General features: G+C 49.9%; 9 protein-coding genes across 9 annotated transcripts; 5 read left to right on the top strand and 4 right to left on the bottom strand.

Annotated features, from left to right (window-relative positions):
• Window positions 1-28: 28 nt before the first annotated feature.
• On the bottom strand, window positions 29-468 carry EJ05DRAFT_474121 (uncharacterized protein). The gene has a single exon (XM_033743540.1). The coding sequence runs from the start codon at window positions 384-386 to the stop codon at window positions 81-83; it is 306 nt and encodes a 101-aa protein (XP_033602684.1). The 5' UTR covers window positions 387-468; the 3' UTR covers window positions 29-80.
• Window positions 469-718: 250 nt separating this feature from the next.
• EJ05DRAFT_483995 (oxidoreductase) lies at window positions 719-1,940 on the bottom strand (the record flags this gene model as incomplete). Its single annotated transcript, XM_033745304.1, has 2 exons — window positions 719-1,494; window positions 1,634-1,940. 2 exons carry the CDS (start codon window positions 1,938-1,940, stop codon window positions 719-721), a joined length of 1,083 nt encoding a protein of 360 aa, XP_033602683.1.
• A 415-nt stretch (window positions 1,941-2,355) lies between these two features.
• EJ05DRAFT_525327 (Pkinase-domain-containing protein) lies at window positions 2,356-3,895 on the top strand (the record flags this gene model as incomplete). Its single annotated transcript, XM_033748843.1, has 4 exons — window positions 2,356-2,392; window positions 2,469-2,986; window positions 3,035-3,198; window positions 3,250-3,895. The coding sequence occupies 4 exons, from the start codon at window positions 2,356-2,358 to the stop codon at window positions 3,503-3,505; spliced, it is 975 nt and encodes a 324-aa protein (XP_033602682.1). The 3' UTR covers window positions 3,506-3,895.
• A 1-nt stretch (window position 3,896) lies between these two features.
• Window positions 3,897-5,263, top strand: EJ05DRAFT_276111 (glycoside hydrolase). The gene is made up of 2 exons (XM_033740397.1): window positions 3,897-4,304; window positions 4,356-5,263. Exons 1-2 carry the CDS (start codon window positions 3,963-3,965, stop codon window positions 5,163-5,165), a joined length of 1,152 nt encoding a protein of 383 aa, XP_033602681.1. The 5' UTR covers window positions 3,897-3,962; the 3' UTR covers window positions 5,166-5,263.
• EJ05DRAFT_276112 (alpha/beta-hydrolase) lies at window positions 5,264-6,601 on the top strand. Its single transcript, XM_033740398.1, has one exon. The coding sequence runs from the start codon at window positions 5,362-5,364 to the stop codon at window positions 6,382-6,384; it is 1,023 nt and encodes a 340-aa protein (XP_033602680.1). The 5' UTR covers window positions 5,264-5,361; the 3' UTR covers window positions 6,385-6,601.
• A 794-nt stretch (window positions 6,602-7,395) lies between these two features.
• EJ05DRAFT_276114 (uncharacterized protein) lies at window positions 7,396-9,222 on the top strand. The gene is made up of 3 exons (XM_033740399.1): window positions 7,396-7,598; window positions 7,647-8,388; window positions 8,505-9,222. The coding sequence occupies exons 2-3, from the start codon at window positions 7,756-7,758 to the stop codon at window positions 9,039-9,041; spliced, it is 1,170 nt and encodes a 389-aa protein (XP_033602679.1). The 5' UTR covers window positions 7,396-7,598; window positions 7,647-7,755; the 3' UTR covers window positions 9,042-9,222.
• Window positions 9,012-11,618, bottom strand: EJ05DRAFT_276037 (phosphoglycerate dehydrogenase). The gene is made up of 4 exons (XM_033740396.1): window positions 11,036-11,618; window positions 10,886-10,986; window positions 10,703-10,831; window positions 9,012-10,653 (listed from the first exon to the last, which is right to left on the bottom strand). Exons 1-4 carry the CDS (start codon window positions 11,293-11,295, stop codon window positions 9,404-9,406), a joined length of 1,740 nt encoding a protein of 579 aa, XP_033602678.1. The 5' UTR covers window positions 11,296-11,618; the 3' UTR covers window positions 9,012-9,403.
• A 323-nt stretch (window positions 11,619-11,941) lies between these two features.
• On the bottom strand, window positions 11,942-13,076 carry EJ05DRAFT_483990 (glyoxylase I; the record flags this gene model as incomplete). Its single annotated transcript, XM_033745303.1, has 4 exons — window positions 11,942-12,006; window positions 12,065-12,576; window positions 12,638-12,982; window positions 13,036-13,076. 4 exons carry the CDS (start codon window positions 13,074-13,076, stop codon window positions 11,942-11,944), a joined length of 963 nt encoding a protein of 320 aa, XP_033602677.1.
• Window positions 13,077-13,782: 706 nt separating this feature from the next.
• On the top strand, window positions 13,783-14,730 carry EJ05DRAFT_474115 (uncharacterized protein). The gene is made up of 2 exons (XM_033743539.1): window positions 13,783-14,102; window positions 14,156-14,730. Exons 1-2 carry the CDS (start codon window positions 14,032-14,034, stop codon window positions 14,622-14,624), a joined length of 540 nt encoding a protein of 179 aa, XP_033602676.1. The 5' UTR covers window positions 13,783-14,031; the 3' UTR covers window positions 14,625-14,730.
• The last annotated feature ends 872 nt before the right edge of the window (window positions 14,731-15,602 follow it).

Genomic DNA, 15,602 nt, shown 5'->3' with positions numbered 1-15,602 from the left:
GTCTCTAAAATACCTTCCATATGTGTTTGCGAAGCCTTGGGGATTCGCCTCTGTACTTGCGGACAAAGTAGATTGGGCACTCACACGCTATTGTTATCTCCTGGTGACAACGCCAAGCCAGCATAACTGCCAGCGTCGGATGCATCGGTGACGTATTGCAGGCCCTCGTGAGGTGGGAAGCTGGAGCTCTGTGCGTGCGTATAAGCAGGTTGTTCGGGAGGTACATTCGAGCCGTCCAAATGTGACCACTGCATTGCGTAGCTTGGAGGATTGCTGGTATCATGATACTGAGCGTAAGAATATGGAACCTGAAGAAATTGGGGTGTGTTGCCGCCATCGTTGCGAGCTTGATGAGAATGGTAATCGTTTGGGGAGAACATGTCCATTTGTGCTTAGTCAAGGATATCTGTGATGCTTTCAGAGGCCTGGACCAGTTCAAGAGCGGGCACTTTCCTATAAGTTTCTCGAAGATAACTAAATGCACAACATATCGTGAAGTCTACACCCGCTTGGAGAATGCTGACCGGCCCTGGATGTGAGGCGAACCACAAGGCAAAGAAGGCAAAGGGATCCCATCCCTGCAAGGTAGATGTTTTTCTTCCTCACTTTGCTACCCTGGCGATGCTGTCAACTCGGTCACACGGGCAGCCTACGTGGAAAGACGCTTAGAAATACAGTTGATGATCGAGACTCCCCGGTATCGGGGCGCGTTGTTTTGCTATTCACCGGCAAACATCTGCCTTACATTTAGATTGATACGCTTCCGTTTCAACCAGCCAGACCACTGCGAGAAAGGGCGGACACCTATACTTGATGTGCTGTCACATTCAAATGACGGCCATTCGCTCAGGGCTTCTGGACACGTATCTGCAATGACCTTGGGAATGCCATGCCAGGCAAAGCGAGAAGGCCCAGACATCACAACAATATCGCCTGAATGCAATTTGATCGTGGCAGGTGGATAAGTTGTCTCCATTGGGGTGCCCCTATCTTTCAGGGCACTCAGGATGAATATTGCATCACAACCAATGCTCAGACTCAGTAGAGGCGCAGCACATTGCTCACTGACATCGCGATGTAGGCTCAATGTATCACCTGGGGTGTAGAGGTTACAGATTGCCGCCTCAGGTAATATGTCTGGACATAGCCCGCGTAGCAGGCGAGCGATATCATCAGGGAATGGTGGAGGCTCAGATGTGGGATATCTCTTCCTGGTCCAGTCATACTGGCCTCCCAGAGTGACCCATCGAAGTTTTCGGTTCAGAAGCGATTCGAGCGTGAGGGGCCCATGGACCGCCGGGTCTTTTGGTCTGTACACTGGCACAGGCTCCGGTGGAAGTGAGAAAAAAGACTGACCAGACGCTGGTTGTATGAGGTGGTGATGTAGATGCACGTTGGTCATGTGCCTTGGATTCACGAGATCTCGATGGAGCAGCCGGTCCAGGAGAACTCTTTGAGTACTCAATGGGATTGCGGATGGAATTATGCGTAAGCCTGTGTAGTGTCAGGCGCAAGGCTAGGTAAGACTGGTGTAGCGCTTGAAGTACGTCCGAAGTCGAACAGCCGCTCTCCATCGTGAAAAGGCGATGATCAGAAAATTGCAGCAGTACCAGCCTCGTTCAAATATCCTTACCTGGACAGTCATCGTGTTCATACACCGGTATCGAAGCTGGAATCGTTGCCTTCTTTTCGCAGGCTCGATTACTGACATCCACCACTTCTCCGGTGAACTGTTGGAAGATACCTTGAAGATGTTCATAGTCTAGTGTGTGCAAGACTTTGACCTTGCTTTTATGCGTTTTTGATAATTCTCTCTTAAAGTCTAGCAGGTTTTCATCCCAATCTAACGCCGCCACTTTCATCTTCTGGTATGACTTATAGACCAGCCGGATGTCTTCCGGGGGCTTCTGGTGAGCATCCAGACCAGACAGAGCGTCCATGATGAAGGTAGCTGAGGCTTGACGTTCAGTTCGTTACTTTACAAGGACCGGGCGGAATTTTATTTTGACAGGTCACGTTTCAGCGCGACACCAACGCGCGCAGTGCCAAGCCTTTTAGCCCAGGAACGCCCGCCAACCATGTTTAGGTACTTACCGTTTGCTGTTTTTCCACAACATCTCAGCTTCTGCATAGTGCGACGCAACGCCTTCTTTCTTTTCCCCGGACGCATACTAACCAATGAACCCTCCACAGTCTCCATGACCATTTGATCTCACGTACACGCTCAGCTTTGGCATTCAAAACCTCAACCTCGCTTTCTTGCGCGCCCCGCCGTATTTGAACCCCGCGGTTCGCTAACTGTCGATCTTCGGATATACTGGGAACTGATAACAAACCGAGAGCTACACCCTCATCATGGAGAACTATCAGAAAATGGAGAAGGTTGGCGAGGGTAAAGTCTTCGCATGCGCGATTGCTCAGCATCGCTCACTCGAACCAGAAGTTATGTACTGATGAGCCAATCACAGGAACATACGGTGTCGTGTACAAAGCGAGAGATCTCACCAGACCCGATCGTCCCATCGTTGCGTTGAAGAAGATAAGACTCGAAGCAGAAGATGAAGGTGTACCCAGCACCGCAATTCGGGAAATATCACTTCTCAAAGAGATGAACGACCCCAACATCGTGCGGCTCCTCAACATCGTTCACGCCGACGGCCACAAGCTATACCTCGTTTTCGAGTTTCTCGATTGCGATTTGAAGAAGTATATGGAAGCACTCCCTGTATCCCAGGGTGGCCGCGGAAAAGCACTCCCTCAAGATTCTCAAGGGAGTGCTCTCCAAAGTCTTGGACTGGGGCCAGACATGGTGAAACGGTTCATGAGTCAATTGGTTCTTGGAGTAAAGTACTGTCATGCGCACCGTGTGCTGCACCGCGACCTGAAGCCCCAGAATCTCTTGATTGATAAGGAAGGCAACCTCAAGCTTGCGGACTTTGGTCTTGCTCGGGCTTTTGGTGTACCATTGAGGACGTACACCCACGAGGTACATGTTCCATAGAATGACATGGCTTGTTACTAACAATTAGTCCAGGTCGTCACGTTGTGGTACCGTGCCCCTGAGATCTTGCTCGGAGGCCGTCAGTACTCTACTGGAGTCGACATGTGGTCTGTAGGCTGCATATTCGCGGAGATGGTAACCCGAAAGCCTCTCTTCCCGGGTGATTCGGAAATCGATGAAATTTTCAAGATTTTCCGGTAGGCTAAATTTACAATGACAACCTCTTGCTAAAGCTGATTGAAAGACAGTACAATGGGCACACCAACAGAGCACGACTGGCCAGGTGTGAGCACATTCCCAGATTTCAAAGCCTCATTCCCAAAATGGGCCGCAGCTAGTCTCGAGGAAACTGTGCCTGGAATGGACGACGATGCTATTGATCTCCTCCATGGTATGCTATTCTACGACCCATCCCAGAGAATATCCGCAAAGCAAGCACTTCTGCATGATTACTTTGACGGCAAGAGCCACATCTGGGCTGGCAGACAGAACGGACTGCGCTAAGAACGAGATTCTGAGAAGGCCTTGCTTGATATGAAATATACCTCGAGCGCCAAAGCCTGAATTGAAAATGACGTTGACGATAAAATATCAAGTTGCTGGCCCTCTTCTAGACGGTTAGGTTCTGATGTACGGGCATATTGGGTATTGTGGTTTGGCGTTTGGGCAAGTGACAGGTGACCTGGCGGCTCGCTGGCTTGGGATACATGTAAACGCTTTATTATTCGTAGTGGAGATGGCTGGACCGGCAAGTAAAACATTGGAACGTTCTCTTACATCTGTACTACTCGACTGTCTAACACCTTGCGTCTGATGCTGGGAGATCTCACATGAACGCGTACTCGTCTCGCGTCTTGCCCCTCGACGCTAGTACGAAACGGGTGATTCTGATACCCCGCGATTGAATATTGGAAGACTCAGCTCGGGGTCATCCCAGTCGGGTTATAAGAAGATATTGAAGATGCCTCCTGTAGCCCAATCGTCAGGACTTCTCCCTGTGTCTTCAACCCCTCCTCGTCTCGTTCTCTATGCGCAGACTCATCATACTCCTGAAGGCAATCCAATCTCGTTACTTCCCCTAATCACACAGAACACCGGCGTCACGCACGTCATTCTCGCTGCGCTCCACATCAATCAGGGTCCCGGGAACATCTCACTCAATGATGATCCGCCAGATCATCCCAAGTTCGATACCCTTTGGGCTGAAGTAGGATGGCTGCTTGGTGCTGGCGTCAAAGTGTCAATCATGGTTGGTGGTGCAGCCAAGGGAAGTTGGGAGCGGTTGAGTGGAAGTGAAGAAGAAGTACGCTCTCTATAACACGGTTTTGAATGATACTTATAGTACCTGCTTTAGTTCAATGCCTACTTTGAACCGGTAATTGATCTTATCAAGAGACACGGACTGTCTGGCCTCGATCTCGACATTGAAGAAGAGGTTCCACTAGCGACGCCTATGCGTACCATGCGCCGACTCGATTCCGTGTTTGGCAAAGACTTCCTCCTTACGTATGCGCCGACATGTACCGCGTTACTTCCAGAAACGATTAAAAATCCCCTCCTCCCTGTGCGCCCCTACCATTTCGACCACAGCACGCCTGTGCCGAACGGCAAAGCTGCTTGCACCGAGCCTACACTAAAGCATCTAAGCGGTTTCTCCTATCCTGAGCTATTTGGGAGCGAGATTGGCTCGAGGATATCGTGGTTGAATGCACAGCTGTATTGTGGATGGGGAGATGCTTCGCAGCCACAGTGGTACGATGCGATCATCGCGGCGGGATGGCCAGCGGACAAGGTTGTTCTAGGAGTCGTGACGACATCACGAAACGGATCTGGGAGTGTCCCTCTTGCGAAGCTCTTGGAAGTCTTCAGGACTCTACGTAGTCGTCACCGCGGGTTTGGTGGTGTCATGGGTTGGGAGTACTTCAACTCAGGAGAAAACGACCCTGACATGGCCGGCAAAAACCCATGGGATTGGGTCAAGGCCATTGGTCAGACGATACGGAGTGTAGTCGAGATACAGCCAGTCCATACGCCTCACCCATGGAGAGAAGAAGATGTGTTAACCTTGGTCGAGCTGGGGTTCAGTCGCGCCGATGCGATACAAGCTCTCAGTGCAACAGAAAACAACGTTGAACTAGCAGCTGGTATTCTATTTGACCAATGATTTCGGTGTGGCCAAGAATGTCAGATATGATGCCTCCCAATAGAATTGTGGCTAATCTCGAGACAACCGACGCCTTTCCGAGTCCCCTGCTACTACCCCTCAGTTGCTGCACATTTCGATAGAATCTCGAACGTCCGGCTGATAGAACACAAGCATCCCGCAAAACACGCTTTGGTGACATATAACGAGAGCCGATATGGTCGTCCGAAGTGAAAACCCTTGGGAGACTTCAACGAAGAGCGACTTCATTTCGGTGGGCTCGTACAAGCTATTCTTGTCCACGTCTGGTCCACCTAGGAAGCATGGTCAGCCTGTCATAATATACTTCACAGGCGGTGGCGCGCCGTCTATAGTATATATGCGACTACAGGAAAATCTATCTGAATTCACTAGGACCTATTTCTATGACCGAGCAGGCTACAACAATAGCGATCGAGGGCCAGATGAGTGGGTGACTACACAGCGTAGTGCCCAAGAACTGCGGGCGTTGATGCGCGCTGTCAATGTTGAGCCACCATACATCATTGTCTCACACTCTTACGGATCAATCGTAGCTCGATCATTCCTAGAGTTATATCCTAACACGGTCGCTGGTGCCGTACTCATCGACTCTGCTACAGAGCTGATGTTTGAACTTTATCCGTCAGTTCCATGTGAGGAGCTCAAGGTCATTGGCACCAATGTAGACTTCGCCGAAGTTACTCACCTCAAAGAAGAATCGCATCTTTCTGACAACGAGTGGGCTGCCATAATCAAAGCCATAAGCAGAACCACCCAAGGTGCCGGGGCAGAAGATAATCGCGGGAGCGGAACATGGCTGGCACAACGACAAGAGATGCAGCGACAGGTCATGGCCGACAAACCACTCAGCGTGATCAAATGCAATGCCGCCGACAAAGACTATAAAGTCATCTACGAGCATGGCGTGAAGATGGGCAATGGCACGAAAGAGGAAAGGGAAAGAGCACAGAAATTCATTGACTCCTATCGCATCTTCGATGATCAGATCAAGGCCGCTCAGCTTCGCCTATCCCGCAACAGTAGGTACGTCGTCATCGATTGTTATGGCCATGACATGCCCATTCGCAGACCACAGCTTGTCGCGAAAGAGGTGAAGTGGGTTCTCGAACAGCTTCGATATCGGAAGAACAGCTTGCATCACTCTGCTTCGGCCGTGGAATCGAGAGAAATGTTCGCGCAACCGGCCAGAATCTCATAGTCTTCAGGACCCATATTGGCGGACTCGGCAAGAATATCATCGTGCATAGTGGCCATGTGAGCAAGTTCAGCCTCAGTGAATAAGTTGCGGATCGACTCAGCTCGCAGTCCTGAGTCATGAGTATTCAAGACTGGACTCCGAGGCTTGACTTGTGTCTCTAACTCCTCCGTGTCGAGGATTGGACTCGACGGATCCCACTCGACCAACCTCTTAAAGTCGACATCTGTCAGCGATAGCTTGGGAATCTCTATCTGACCAGGCGGCCAAGTCCATATTGTAACTTTTGCATACCAGCCGTCGCCACATGCGCAATACACACCAATCGAACGTTCGTCCACCCAGCCTGTATCTTTGCTGAAATTTTCCTTGTGGTTTTCTTCGAAAAAACTACCCAACGCGAGGAATGAACGCTTTTCTTCTTTCGGATATGTGACATGAACACTTACCCCGTAAGGCCACGGTGGTGGGGGATTGTTGTTGCCGTTTGTATCTCGCATCAGACGCTCCTCGACAAGATGGTTCAGGAGCGGCTGGTATTGCTCAACATTGGTGCTGATGCAGCTTTGGGATTGTCCTGGCGGACCTTGGGAACAGTCCCAGCGTGTGATAGTAGTCATCTTGAGATGTATGAGAGGTTGTTGGACATGTTGCTAGGGCAAGCCAACGATAGCGTTTATGTACTGCGAGTTTCCAGGTGAACGATCCTCCCCCCGAGTCAACACATATTGGGTACCTGTTACCTTTCACTCCAACCAGTCACTCTTCTAAGCGAGCCCAACACTAAGCTATGCTCCAACATGACAACACTCTTCCTTAACAACTAGTAATGGCCCAAGATCTGTGGCTCCAACAAGGGCACTATGCCAAACTAAATGGCATAACCTTATACAATGCAGCACCTACAGCGTTGCTGCCTTTTTCGGCCTGAGCTCTGGATGCCGAAATAGGCAAGTAGCTACCCATGTTATTGGAAGTCTATAAGTAGTTAGCGCGACAAGCTTGCCACACCTACCTGTTCCAGTAAACTTGGAACAAAGAACCTCAGGCTGTCAATGGTCGAACCGAGCATGTGCCACCACATATCGTTCTTTTGATGCTTTGTTTGAAAAATGCTTCCTAGTATTATCATCAACAGACTATACACACTACCTCCTTCACCAGACACTCTGTCTCTCTCTACAGTCATCTCGTTCGCCAGTCAACGAGCACAGAGAGTTAGCTTCTACCAAAGATCCTAGTGTCATCGCTAATATAAAGCCTAGAGCTCCAACCACGTCATGGCCTCAAAGCCCGGGTTTCCATACTTAAGACTCCACTGCTGCACTTCGTTCACCACTCAATCTTGAACATATAAACCATCTACCACCCACGATGCCTATCTTCGACAAACTCAAGTCCAAACTGGATACCTACTCCTCCCAGGCCCAGCAAAAATACTTCCCTGGCCAGCACCACAATGCCCCTCCCCCTCCCATCCCCCAGCAATCCGGTACTCGCATGGTCTGGCCCCCCAAACTCCTCCAACCGCCAACCGTTCTTGGAGAAGTTCGCGACACATCCAATCGCAAGATCAATCGTGATGGCGGGCGATCTATACGCTTCAATGGTCGCCTATACTACATGTTTGGTGACACATTCTGCTTCGACCACAGCGATGATTTCAAGGGTGTGGCCAATAACACCATTGCGTCGATCCCGGACCCATCGGACCCGACGAAGAGCCACTATTGGGATGGCAAGATGTTGACGGACAACTTTGTGCCGCATACGCCAGCGGAGGCGCAGGAGTGTGAGGAGGGGAAGAAGGATAATCGAAGGCTTGTGAATTGGGTTTTTGGAGGCGTGGTGGAGAGGGAGGATGGCGGGTGGCTGTGGTTTGATAAGATCCGGACCGAGGGTGCGGCGGCGACGAAGTGTTTTGGCATGGGTGTGGCAAAAGTGCTTGCCAAGGACGATGGGACGCTGACTTGTGAGAGAGTGGATGGGGAAAATATGGTTTTCGGGGTATGTGGTCCTACCCATCAACCGTATTTTTCTTTACTGGGAGTGATTGCATGGACCAGAGATATTTCCAGCTCTTTACTTCTCCTGAAGACGACAGAACTGACAAACGTCCATAGGAACACGAGCCACGCTTCTTCAGCATCACAGCCTACCCACACACCGACGGCTACGTCTACGGCTTCGGCTCCCTCGGCAACGAACTCGGCAACAAACTCGCGCGCGTGCCCATAAACGCAGACTTCACGCAGCGCAGCTCCTACGAATTCTTCGCCAAGGGCGGAGCATCCTGGGTCAAGGACTTCCAAGACCCCAACGCCGACCTCGAAGACGTCATCGCGGGCATGTCCCAGGGCGGCATCCTCTACATGCCGGACCACGGCCCGGCCGGCAAGCCGTTTGTCTGGTTTGGCGTCAACAAGTTTATGAGTGGCGACTTTTATGTCGGTGCGGCGGAGCGGATTGAGGGGCCGTATGATATTCATGAGATTGGGCATGGGCCAAAGATTATGCCCAAGAGTGATCATTTGTATTGTCTTTATCCGCATGACTGGGCGAGCGATTTTGGGAATGGGATGGTGTGTGTGAGTTGGAGTGATGATGGGGAGTTGGGCGGGAAGGTTGCGGCGGGTAGGTATTATTTTGAGATGGAGTAGCTGCTGCCTGGAATGTGTTTTCTCAAGCTTGGAAATACATAGACTTTCTTCTTTGCTTCAATACAGAAGAAACAAAAAGGACGTTGCCATCCGAATCAAAGCATTTTTTGAAGCAATGATGTGTTAGACTTACTGTGTGATTAGTACTCGACCCAAATATTATAATTATCATAGTGCAAAAGACAAGAGGCAGTTTGATTCATTCAAGATGACTTCTCGAGCGCCCATATATTGCCTGTATTATGTTGAAGCTGCCAGACTCCGTCCTAGCGTTGTTGAACTTAGTGGTTTTGAATGACCTAATATATGAACTGTGTTTCCATATTGCTCGCAAACCCATAATATGGTCTCTCGAAACATGCTCAAAGATGCACAATGCGCGCTTCCATCACACCCCTGGGATCAATCAGGCCCTTGACAATCTCCTCAGTAATCGGGCCATTAACGCCGAGAATCATCAATGCCTCCTTGGGACCCTCCGATGGCGACAACAGATCTTCAGCAAGGGGTGCAACACTCATGAAATCGATATTCACACCATTAGCGCCGAGGTGACTGCCCACGAAACCAATCTTTCCGGCTTGGTCGTAGTTGCGACAGAACAGCAGCGTGCCTTGTGGGATGAAATTCGCTGTGAATCGGTCTAGGCGGGAGATGTACACCGTCTCGCCGGTTGCAAAGCCTTGGATGACCTGTTCGACAGCCGGCGGTTCGGAGAATCCGGTGCGTGCTTGCGATGTCGAGCGGGTGAGGCGCGCACGTAGCGTGACGGAGCTGGTGTAGCCCTTTCCTTCGAGGTCTTCTCTGCTGCGCGACTCGTTGATCAGAATGCCGCGTTCCTTGGTGATGAGCTCGGCATTCACGATGTTGACGTTGACGTCATTGGCGGAGCTGATGGGGCCGAGAAGCCCTTTGACGAGAGCGGCGTATAGGGGCTTTGTGTTGTTTATTGATGCGAGAGCACCCTCGTAGATGAGATCGAATGTCGTGCGGTACTGATTAGCGACGATCTTGGAGGAACTGAAGTGCTGTGTGTAGAGAGAACCCATTTTCTCGACTAGGGTGACGAATGGTTGGAGGGTGCGGAATTCTTCGGGCAGGATGATCGGAGCGTTGACTGCACTTCTTGGGAGCTGACCGGCTAGAATGTGGATGACTTGCTCGCACACATCTATCGATACGTTCTCCTGTGCCTCTTTCGTTGAAGCGCCCAAGTGGGGAGTCGCAACTACTTTTGGATGTGCGATCAGCCTTGAGGCCGAAGAGTCTGCCTCGGGTGGCTCAGAAGTGAAGACATCGATACCCGCTCCAGCTATCGTACCGTCGTCAAGGGCTTTTACGAGGGCGTCTTCGTCAATCATGCCTCCTCTGGCCACGTTCAGAATGCGGGATGTAGGCTTCATGGTCGCGAGTTCTGCTGCACCAATCATGCCTTTTGTTGAAGCAATGAGAGGCGTGTGGATAGTCAGGAAGTCCGATGCAGGTAACAGGTCGGCCATGCTAGATACAAGTGTGACTGAAGCTGCTGCGGCCAAAGAAGTATTCGCATATGGATCGTACGCCATTAGAGACATACCTATGCCATTGGCAATACGAGCAACAGTGAGACCAACTGAGAACCAATTAGCAGTGACGTACTTGAAAATGAATATAAAGTGTACCTTTGCCTAGACCGATAATTCCTAACGTTTTCCCTTTGGCTTCCACGCCTGTCAACCGACTTCTCTCCCACTTCCCGTTCTTTATGCTCGCTGATGCATCACCGATATTTCGAGCAACGGCCATCATCACTATATCATGTGATCAGGAAAGCTTGGAGGGAGTTCAATAGTTGGATCGCGTACAAGCTATCGTGTGTTCTGCAGCAGCATTTATGTTTCCCGACGGCGAGTTCACGACAATAATCCCCTGCGTAGTTGCAGCTTTCACGTCGACATTATCCACACTGCGATTGATCAGTATGTAGTATCGAGAGCGGTTCATGAATAGCATACCCAACACCTGCCCTTGCAACCACTTTGAGCTTCTTACCAGCTACCAGGACCTGAGCCGTAACTTTGGTCTCAGAACGTACAATGAGAGCCTGATACTCGCCAATGATATCGAGAAGCTGCTCTGGTGATAGCCCTTTCTTCTCGTGGACTTCACAAGTGGCCTGGAGTAATGCAAGTCCATCTGGTGAGACCTTCTCGGGGATCAAGACCTTTGGTCTATCAGCGATGGCATCTCTGTTCTCGAGAATAGGGATAGCCATGTTTAATTGAACGGCCAAGGAAAGATGAAAGGATGAGAGACGAGAGAATGTACAAGACGTCACGGGGTTCAGTTAAGTACCCGGTAGGCAGGTAAAACAACGACGTGTCAGGAAGGTACCCAAAGACCTGTCGGGTACTACAATAGGATACGTCTAGGTACTTGACCCAGCAGCAGCATGACACGAGTAAGTATCGACAAGCGACATAGCAGTCTTCGTTCTCCGCAATCGGCGGCGCGCACCACGACCACAAAACTGCCACAGCAGAATTACTCATGCATCTTACGCCAGACACAGGTATGAGCGGACGAGGTTGTGCCAAAGTGTCGAGGCTAAGCTATAAATGGAATGGAGTGAATAGGTACCCTCCAGTGACATGATTGCATCAAGCCAGCTACCCACAATACCCCGCATCAAGTCTTCCCCACGACCCACACACTATCATACTTGACCCCACACTAGAAGCCCCTGTTTCTATAGTCTTTATTTCACCTGTTAGGTGCAGTGAGGAAAGAAACAGACGATTACATTGTCGATCATGATTCATGTACTCTGAGAGCCTGAACTGATTCATTGATGTTGCAGTTGCTATCACTGTCACTATCTTATACATCATATGACGAATGCTGAAGAGGCTCGAGTGCACTCATGCATTAGCGCGAGGCTTCAAGGTTTGGTTCGGGATGATCTCGATCCAGTAGCCATCAGGGTCTGCATCGCCATTAGCATTCCCGTCACAGACAAATACGAGTTGTTTTCATTGGCTTACCCAATATGAAGGCAATCGATTTCATGCGACCGTCTGTCAGACGCTTTTTGAAATTGACCTTCTTGTCTTCGAAACGTTGGCATGCAGCTTCAATATCATCAACAGAAACAGCAATATGCCCGAAGCCTTGGGGCTCTGTATTACCGCTGTGGTACTTGACACTGTCGTCCTTCTCGCTTCCGTGGTTGTAAGTCAATTCAAGAATACCTTCGGCATTAACTCTAGGGTTCACGGCACTGGCATTGCTGCCTGCACCGGAGCCGTAAGCCAGAAAGTAAAGGCTGAAGCCAGCCTCCTTGAAGTCGTTCTGCTTCAAAAGCTTCATCCCCATGACGTCTTGATAGAAATCTAGACTTTTTTCGATATCCTTTACCCGAATCATAGTATGGTTCATACGGTAAGTGTTAACGTCTGTCTCTTTCACATTCTCAGTCGCTTCGACGTCATTCATTGCGATGATCTCGATCCAGTAGCCATTGGGGTCGAGAACGAAAGCAATATTGTGCATGCGCCTAGAAAGGTGCATCCATGAGCATAGAACCATCTTGAACATTAGGTAGAGTGATGACCTACCCATCTGTCAACTTCTTCTGAAACTTGTACCCAGCATCTTCTATACGCTTGCATGCAGCCTGTATGTTGTCTACCGAGATACACAGATGGCCAAAACCTTTGCCTGGCTCGCTGTTGCCGGTTGCAACCTTGTAGTCTGTATCGTTTTCAGTGCCATAGTTGTGCGTGAGCTCAACAATGCCCTCGCGATTCGAGCGATGAGCGCCGTGGGATAGAGCGCCAGGCGAATCGTATGCAAGGAAATAAAGGTCGAACTTGGCGTCGGGGTGTGAGGACTTGTCGATGAGCTTCATGCCAAGAAACTCGTAGAATTTGACTGACTCTACTGGGTCCTTCACCCGTATCCTAATGATCGGATTAGTGCATCGCTATGGTGACTCGGGCAGTGTGCGGCGTACATGGAGTGGTTGAACTTGTACTTGCTGAGGTCGGTCGCCATGGTTGCGAAATATGCGATTTTAGAAAACCTGTATGGGGTTCGTGGGCGTAAGGTGCTAATGTGCGTGAGTCTCAGCAATCTGGAAGATATCATGTGCGCCCAGATAGAAAGACTTGATCATGAACTCTTGAAGGCGTATCTCAATCATAAGAGGGGTTGCTTCGTCTGCGACGTATGACGTGCAGTCGAGAGCTAGGTTCGGCCGGGCAAGTGGAGGTCATTCTGGCTTCATCTGAGAGATTAATCACCAACATCATCAATTAGATGGGATCTTGCAAGGACAGAAATATCGCGACTAGCAGCATCCGTGTACTTGCACTTAGATCTCAAACTTTCTCGACGCCTCTTCATCTCGGTGCTCACGCCACGAGTTTCTGTTCACGTGACTAGAGCATCAGCCACTCTTGACAGGACAGGACTAGCGCAAAGTCCAGGCTTTCGCGCTAGCACTAGTGTTGCTATTGTTGCTCGAGCTCGAGATCTTTAAAGTGAAGATAAACCGCGAACCTCAAACTCAACTTTCAACAACAAACTTCTTTGCTGTGCGTCAATTGTTAGATACCGCGTCCAAAACTTACATGCCCGTACACTCATCGAATCAAAGCCTGAGATTCATACTCTTGCGTTGACACTCACTCTCCAAGACTTCAACAGCTCAATACACCAAGACCAGCTTCCCTGGCAGCTCGATTGAGCTATTACAAGTTATTCAACAAGACTCAGCTCGTAAGTCGTTTTTCTTCGAAATGGTCACCGCACATATTCGACGATTCTTTCACGCTGTTCATGAAGGCTTCAACGACCTGGAAGATAAGGTCTATGACTTCTTCCATCGATCAAAGTATCCTGTAATTATCAATGCAGTTTCTACACAACACCCTGGTCACGGGTGTTGATAAGCAAGTCAATTTCAATCGAAACACCTAAAGCTAACGACTGCCAGGTCCCCGTAGCCATGCTCGAGATCAAGGCGCTCAGTGACTTTCTCTCTCGGAATGCCCACGAGATATATTCGCCTGTCATCTTGTAAGTCGTCGATGATTTTGTCGACTGAGCGGCACTGCTAACATCATCGAAAGCGTCATGTCGCCAAACGGCACTCTCATCGCCTACAACACTCCAGTGGAGGATATCAAAGCTCTCCGTAGCCGCGCCGCCATCGTCTCAATGGTCTGGAACGACAGGAGCTACCTTGTCCAGCAGGGTGCTTCACACCCAAATCCGACTGAAGACTCCGACGCCAGCATCAGTGGCCCGGAGCTCGAAAATCTCACGATCGAGGCGGAGGACGCCAACATCTTCGCCTGTAGTGTCCAGAAGGGGCTAATTCTTGTCATGGAGGGCGTTGCGCCACCAGGCCGCAAGGCCATGTGGAAGGTGACCCCAGAGGTCGCCGGTGCCCCAAGATACCCTCTTTCCGGCGCATCTGGCAGGGAGGCCGCGCTGCTCGACAAGCAGCGCAGCAAGGTCGAGGGCATGGTGGCGCACTTGCGCGAGGACTTTGCCGAGTCCGGCTTTGTCATGCCGGACGGCAGCGCGTTTGTGTGATCTTTGGGTGGGAGAAATCGGGGTCAAAGCATGGGGCATGGCGTTCTCGGGTGGCTGGATAAGCAGGTTTAATGATACCAATTGAATGGAATACTGGTTGCGCGTCAAGATGAACTTCGTGAATCGTGCTTCCTGGTGACTTTCTATGTGCTAGCATTGCCATCTGTCCATCCGATTCTATATCCAGATTTGACCATAGCACTGCTTCTTACGATCGATGTACTTGAAAACAGCGTGTCCTGTTCACCGTTCGGTGACTTCAAACTTCGAGACATGCACAAACGTGGCCTATGGTCTACGCAATAGGAGTTACTTCTACCAGAAACTATCTATATACACAATTCGGATTCAGAATAAAGCAATTAACCAACCTTTAGAATCTGTGTAACTTACACCCGACACATTTATATGATGTCCTCGACGTTGAGGCGTTCAAGATCTTCGTACACAGTACCCAATCAGCACACCTTAATACACATAACAACTATATATTACAGCCTCCACATGGCTAGAAAGCGATTAGTATGTTCTGCGCTACTAATTCTAGCTGACTCCTGTTCACGTTGAAGCGGTTTCCTTAGCTGAGAAGTACGATTTTTGCGGTTCCTAGCTCTACCTTTAGAAGTTCTTTCAACTTGGAGATTGACGAAAATAGCTATGTTTTTTGGTTGGGAAGCAATTCTTCAAGCTCCATTGTACAATGTTTGCCGTTCCAGGCCACCTTGAAAGTAGAGATTCTAGCTTAGAACGCTGATTTCGGTGGCTCCGTGTTCGGTGTATCGCATTTCTCTCACCCAAAGAGCACGGTTTTTTGAGTATCCATGCTACTCTCAAGCACTTTTTCCGACTAATCGCATACATTCAGATAGGTACAAGCTCAACGATAAGCAATTTCGAATGAATGGATCGATACATGTGGCTTGCTGTTGGCATATTCCAACAGGACGTAGATCATAGGTCCAGTCATCATTGAGGTTC

Source organism: Pseudovirgaria hyperparasitica (genome assembly GCF_010093815.1).
Source record: "Pseudovirgaria hyperparasitica strain CBS 121739 unplaced genomic scaffold EJ05scaffold_4, whole genome shotgun sequence".
Taxonomy (NCBI): Eukaryota; Fungi; Ascomycota; class Dothideomycetes; order Acrospermales; family Acrospermaceae; genus Pseudovirgaria; species Pseudovirgaria hyperparasitica.
Note: the sequence above shows the minus strand (reverse complement) of the source record. Positions and strands in the feature narration are given on the sequence as shown.

Excerpts from the sequence above, each read along its gene's own strand:
- EJ05DRAFT_276037 (XM_033740396.1), bottom strand. The coding sequence starts at position 11,295 with ATGGCTATCCCTATTCTCGAGAACAGAGATGCCATCGCTGATAGACCA. Across the intron at positions 10,987-11,035 it reads GTTGCAAGGGCAGGTGTTGG|TGTGGATAATGTCGACGTGA; the intron begins GTATGCTATTCA and ends GATCAATCGCAG. Across the intron at positions 10,654-10,702 it reads AATTATCGGTCTAGGCAAAG|TTGGTCTCACTGTTGCTCGT; the intron begins GTACACTTTATA and ends ATTGGTTCTCAG.
- EJ05DRAFT_276114 (XM_033740399.1), top strand. The coding sequence starts at position 7,756 with ATGCCTATCTTCGACAAACTCAAGTCCAAACTGGATACCTACTCCTCC. Across the intron at positions 8,389-8,504 it reads GGGAAAATATGGTTTTCGGG|GAACACGAGCCACGCTTCTT; the intron begins GTATGTGGTCCT and ends AAACGTCCATAG.
- EJ05DRAFT_474121 (XM_033743540.1), bottom strand. The coding sequence starts at position 386 with ATGGACATGTTCTCCCCAAACGATTACCATTCTCATCAAGCTCGCAAC.
- EJ05DRAFT_276112 (XM_033740398.1), top strand. The coding sequence starts at position 5,362 with ATGGTCGTCCGAAGTGAAAACCCTTGGGAGACTTCAACGAAGAGCGAC.
- EJ05DRAFT_276111 (XM_033740397.1), top strand. The coding sequence starts at position 3,963 with ATGCCTCCTGTAGCCCAATCGTCAGGACTTCTCCCTGTGTCTTCAACC. Across the intron at positions 4,305-4,355 it reads TGAGTGGAAGTGAAGAAGAA|TTCAATGCCTACTTTGAACC; the intron begins GTACGCTCTCTA and ends TACCTGCTTTAG.
- EJ05DRAFT_474115 (XM_033743539.1), top strand. The coding sequence starts at position 14,032 with ATGCTCGAGATCAAGGCGCTCAGTGACTTTCTCTCTCGGAATGCCCAC. Across the intron at positions 14,103-14,155 it reads ATATATTCGCCTGTCATCTT|CGTCATGTCGCCAAACGGCA; the intron begins GTAAGTCGTCGA and ends CATCATCGAAAG.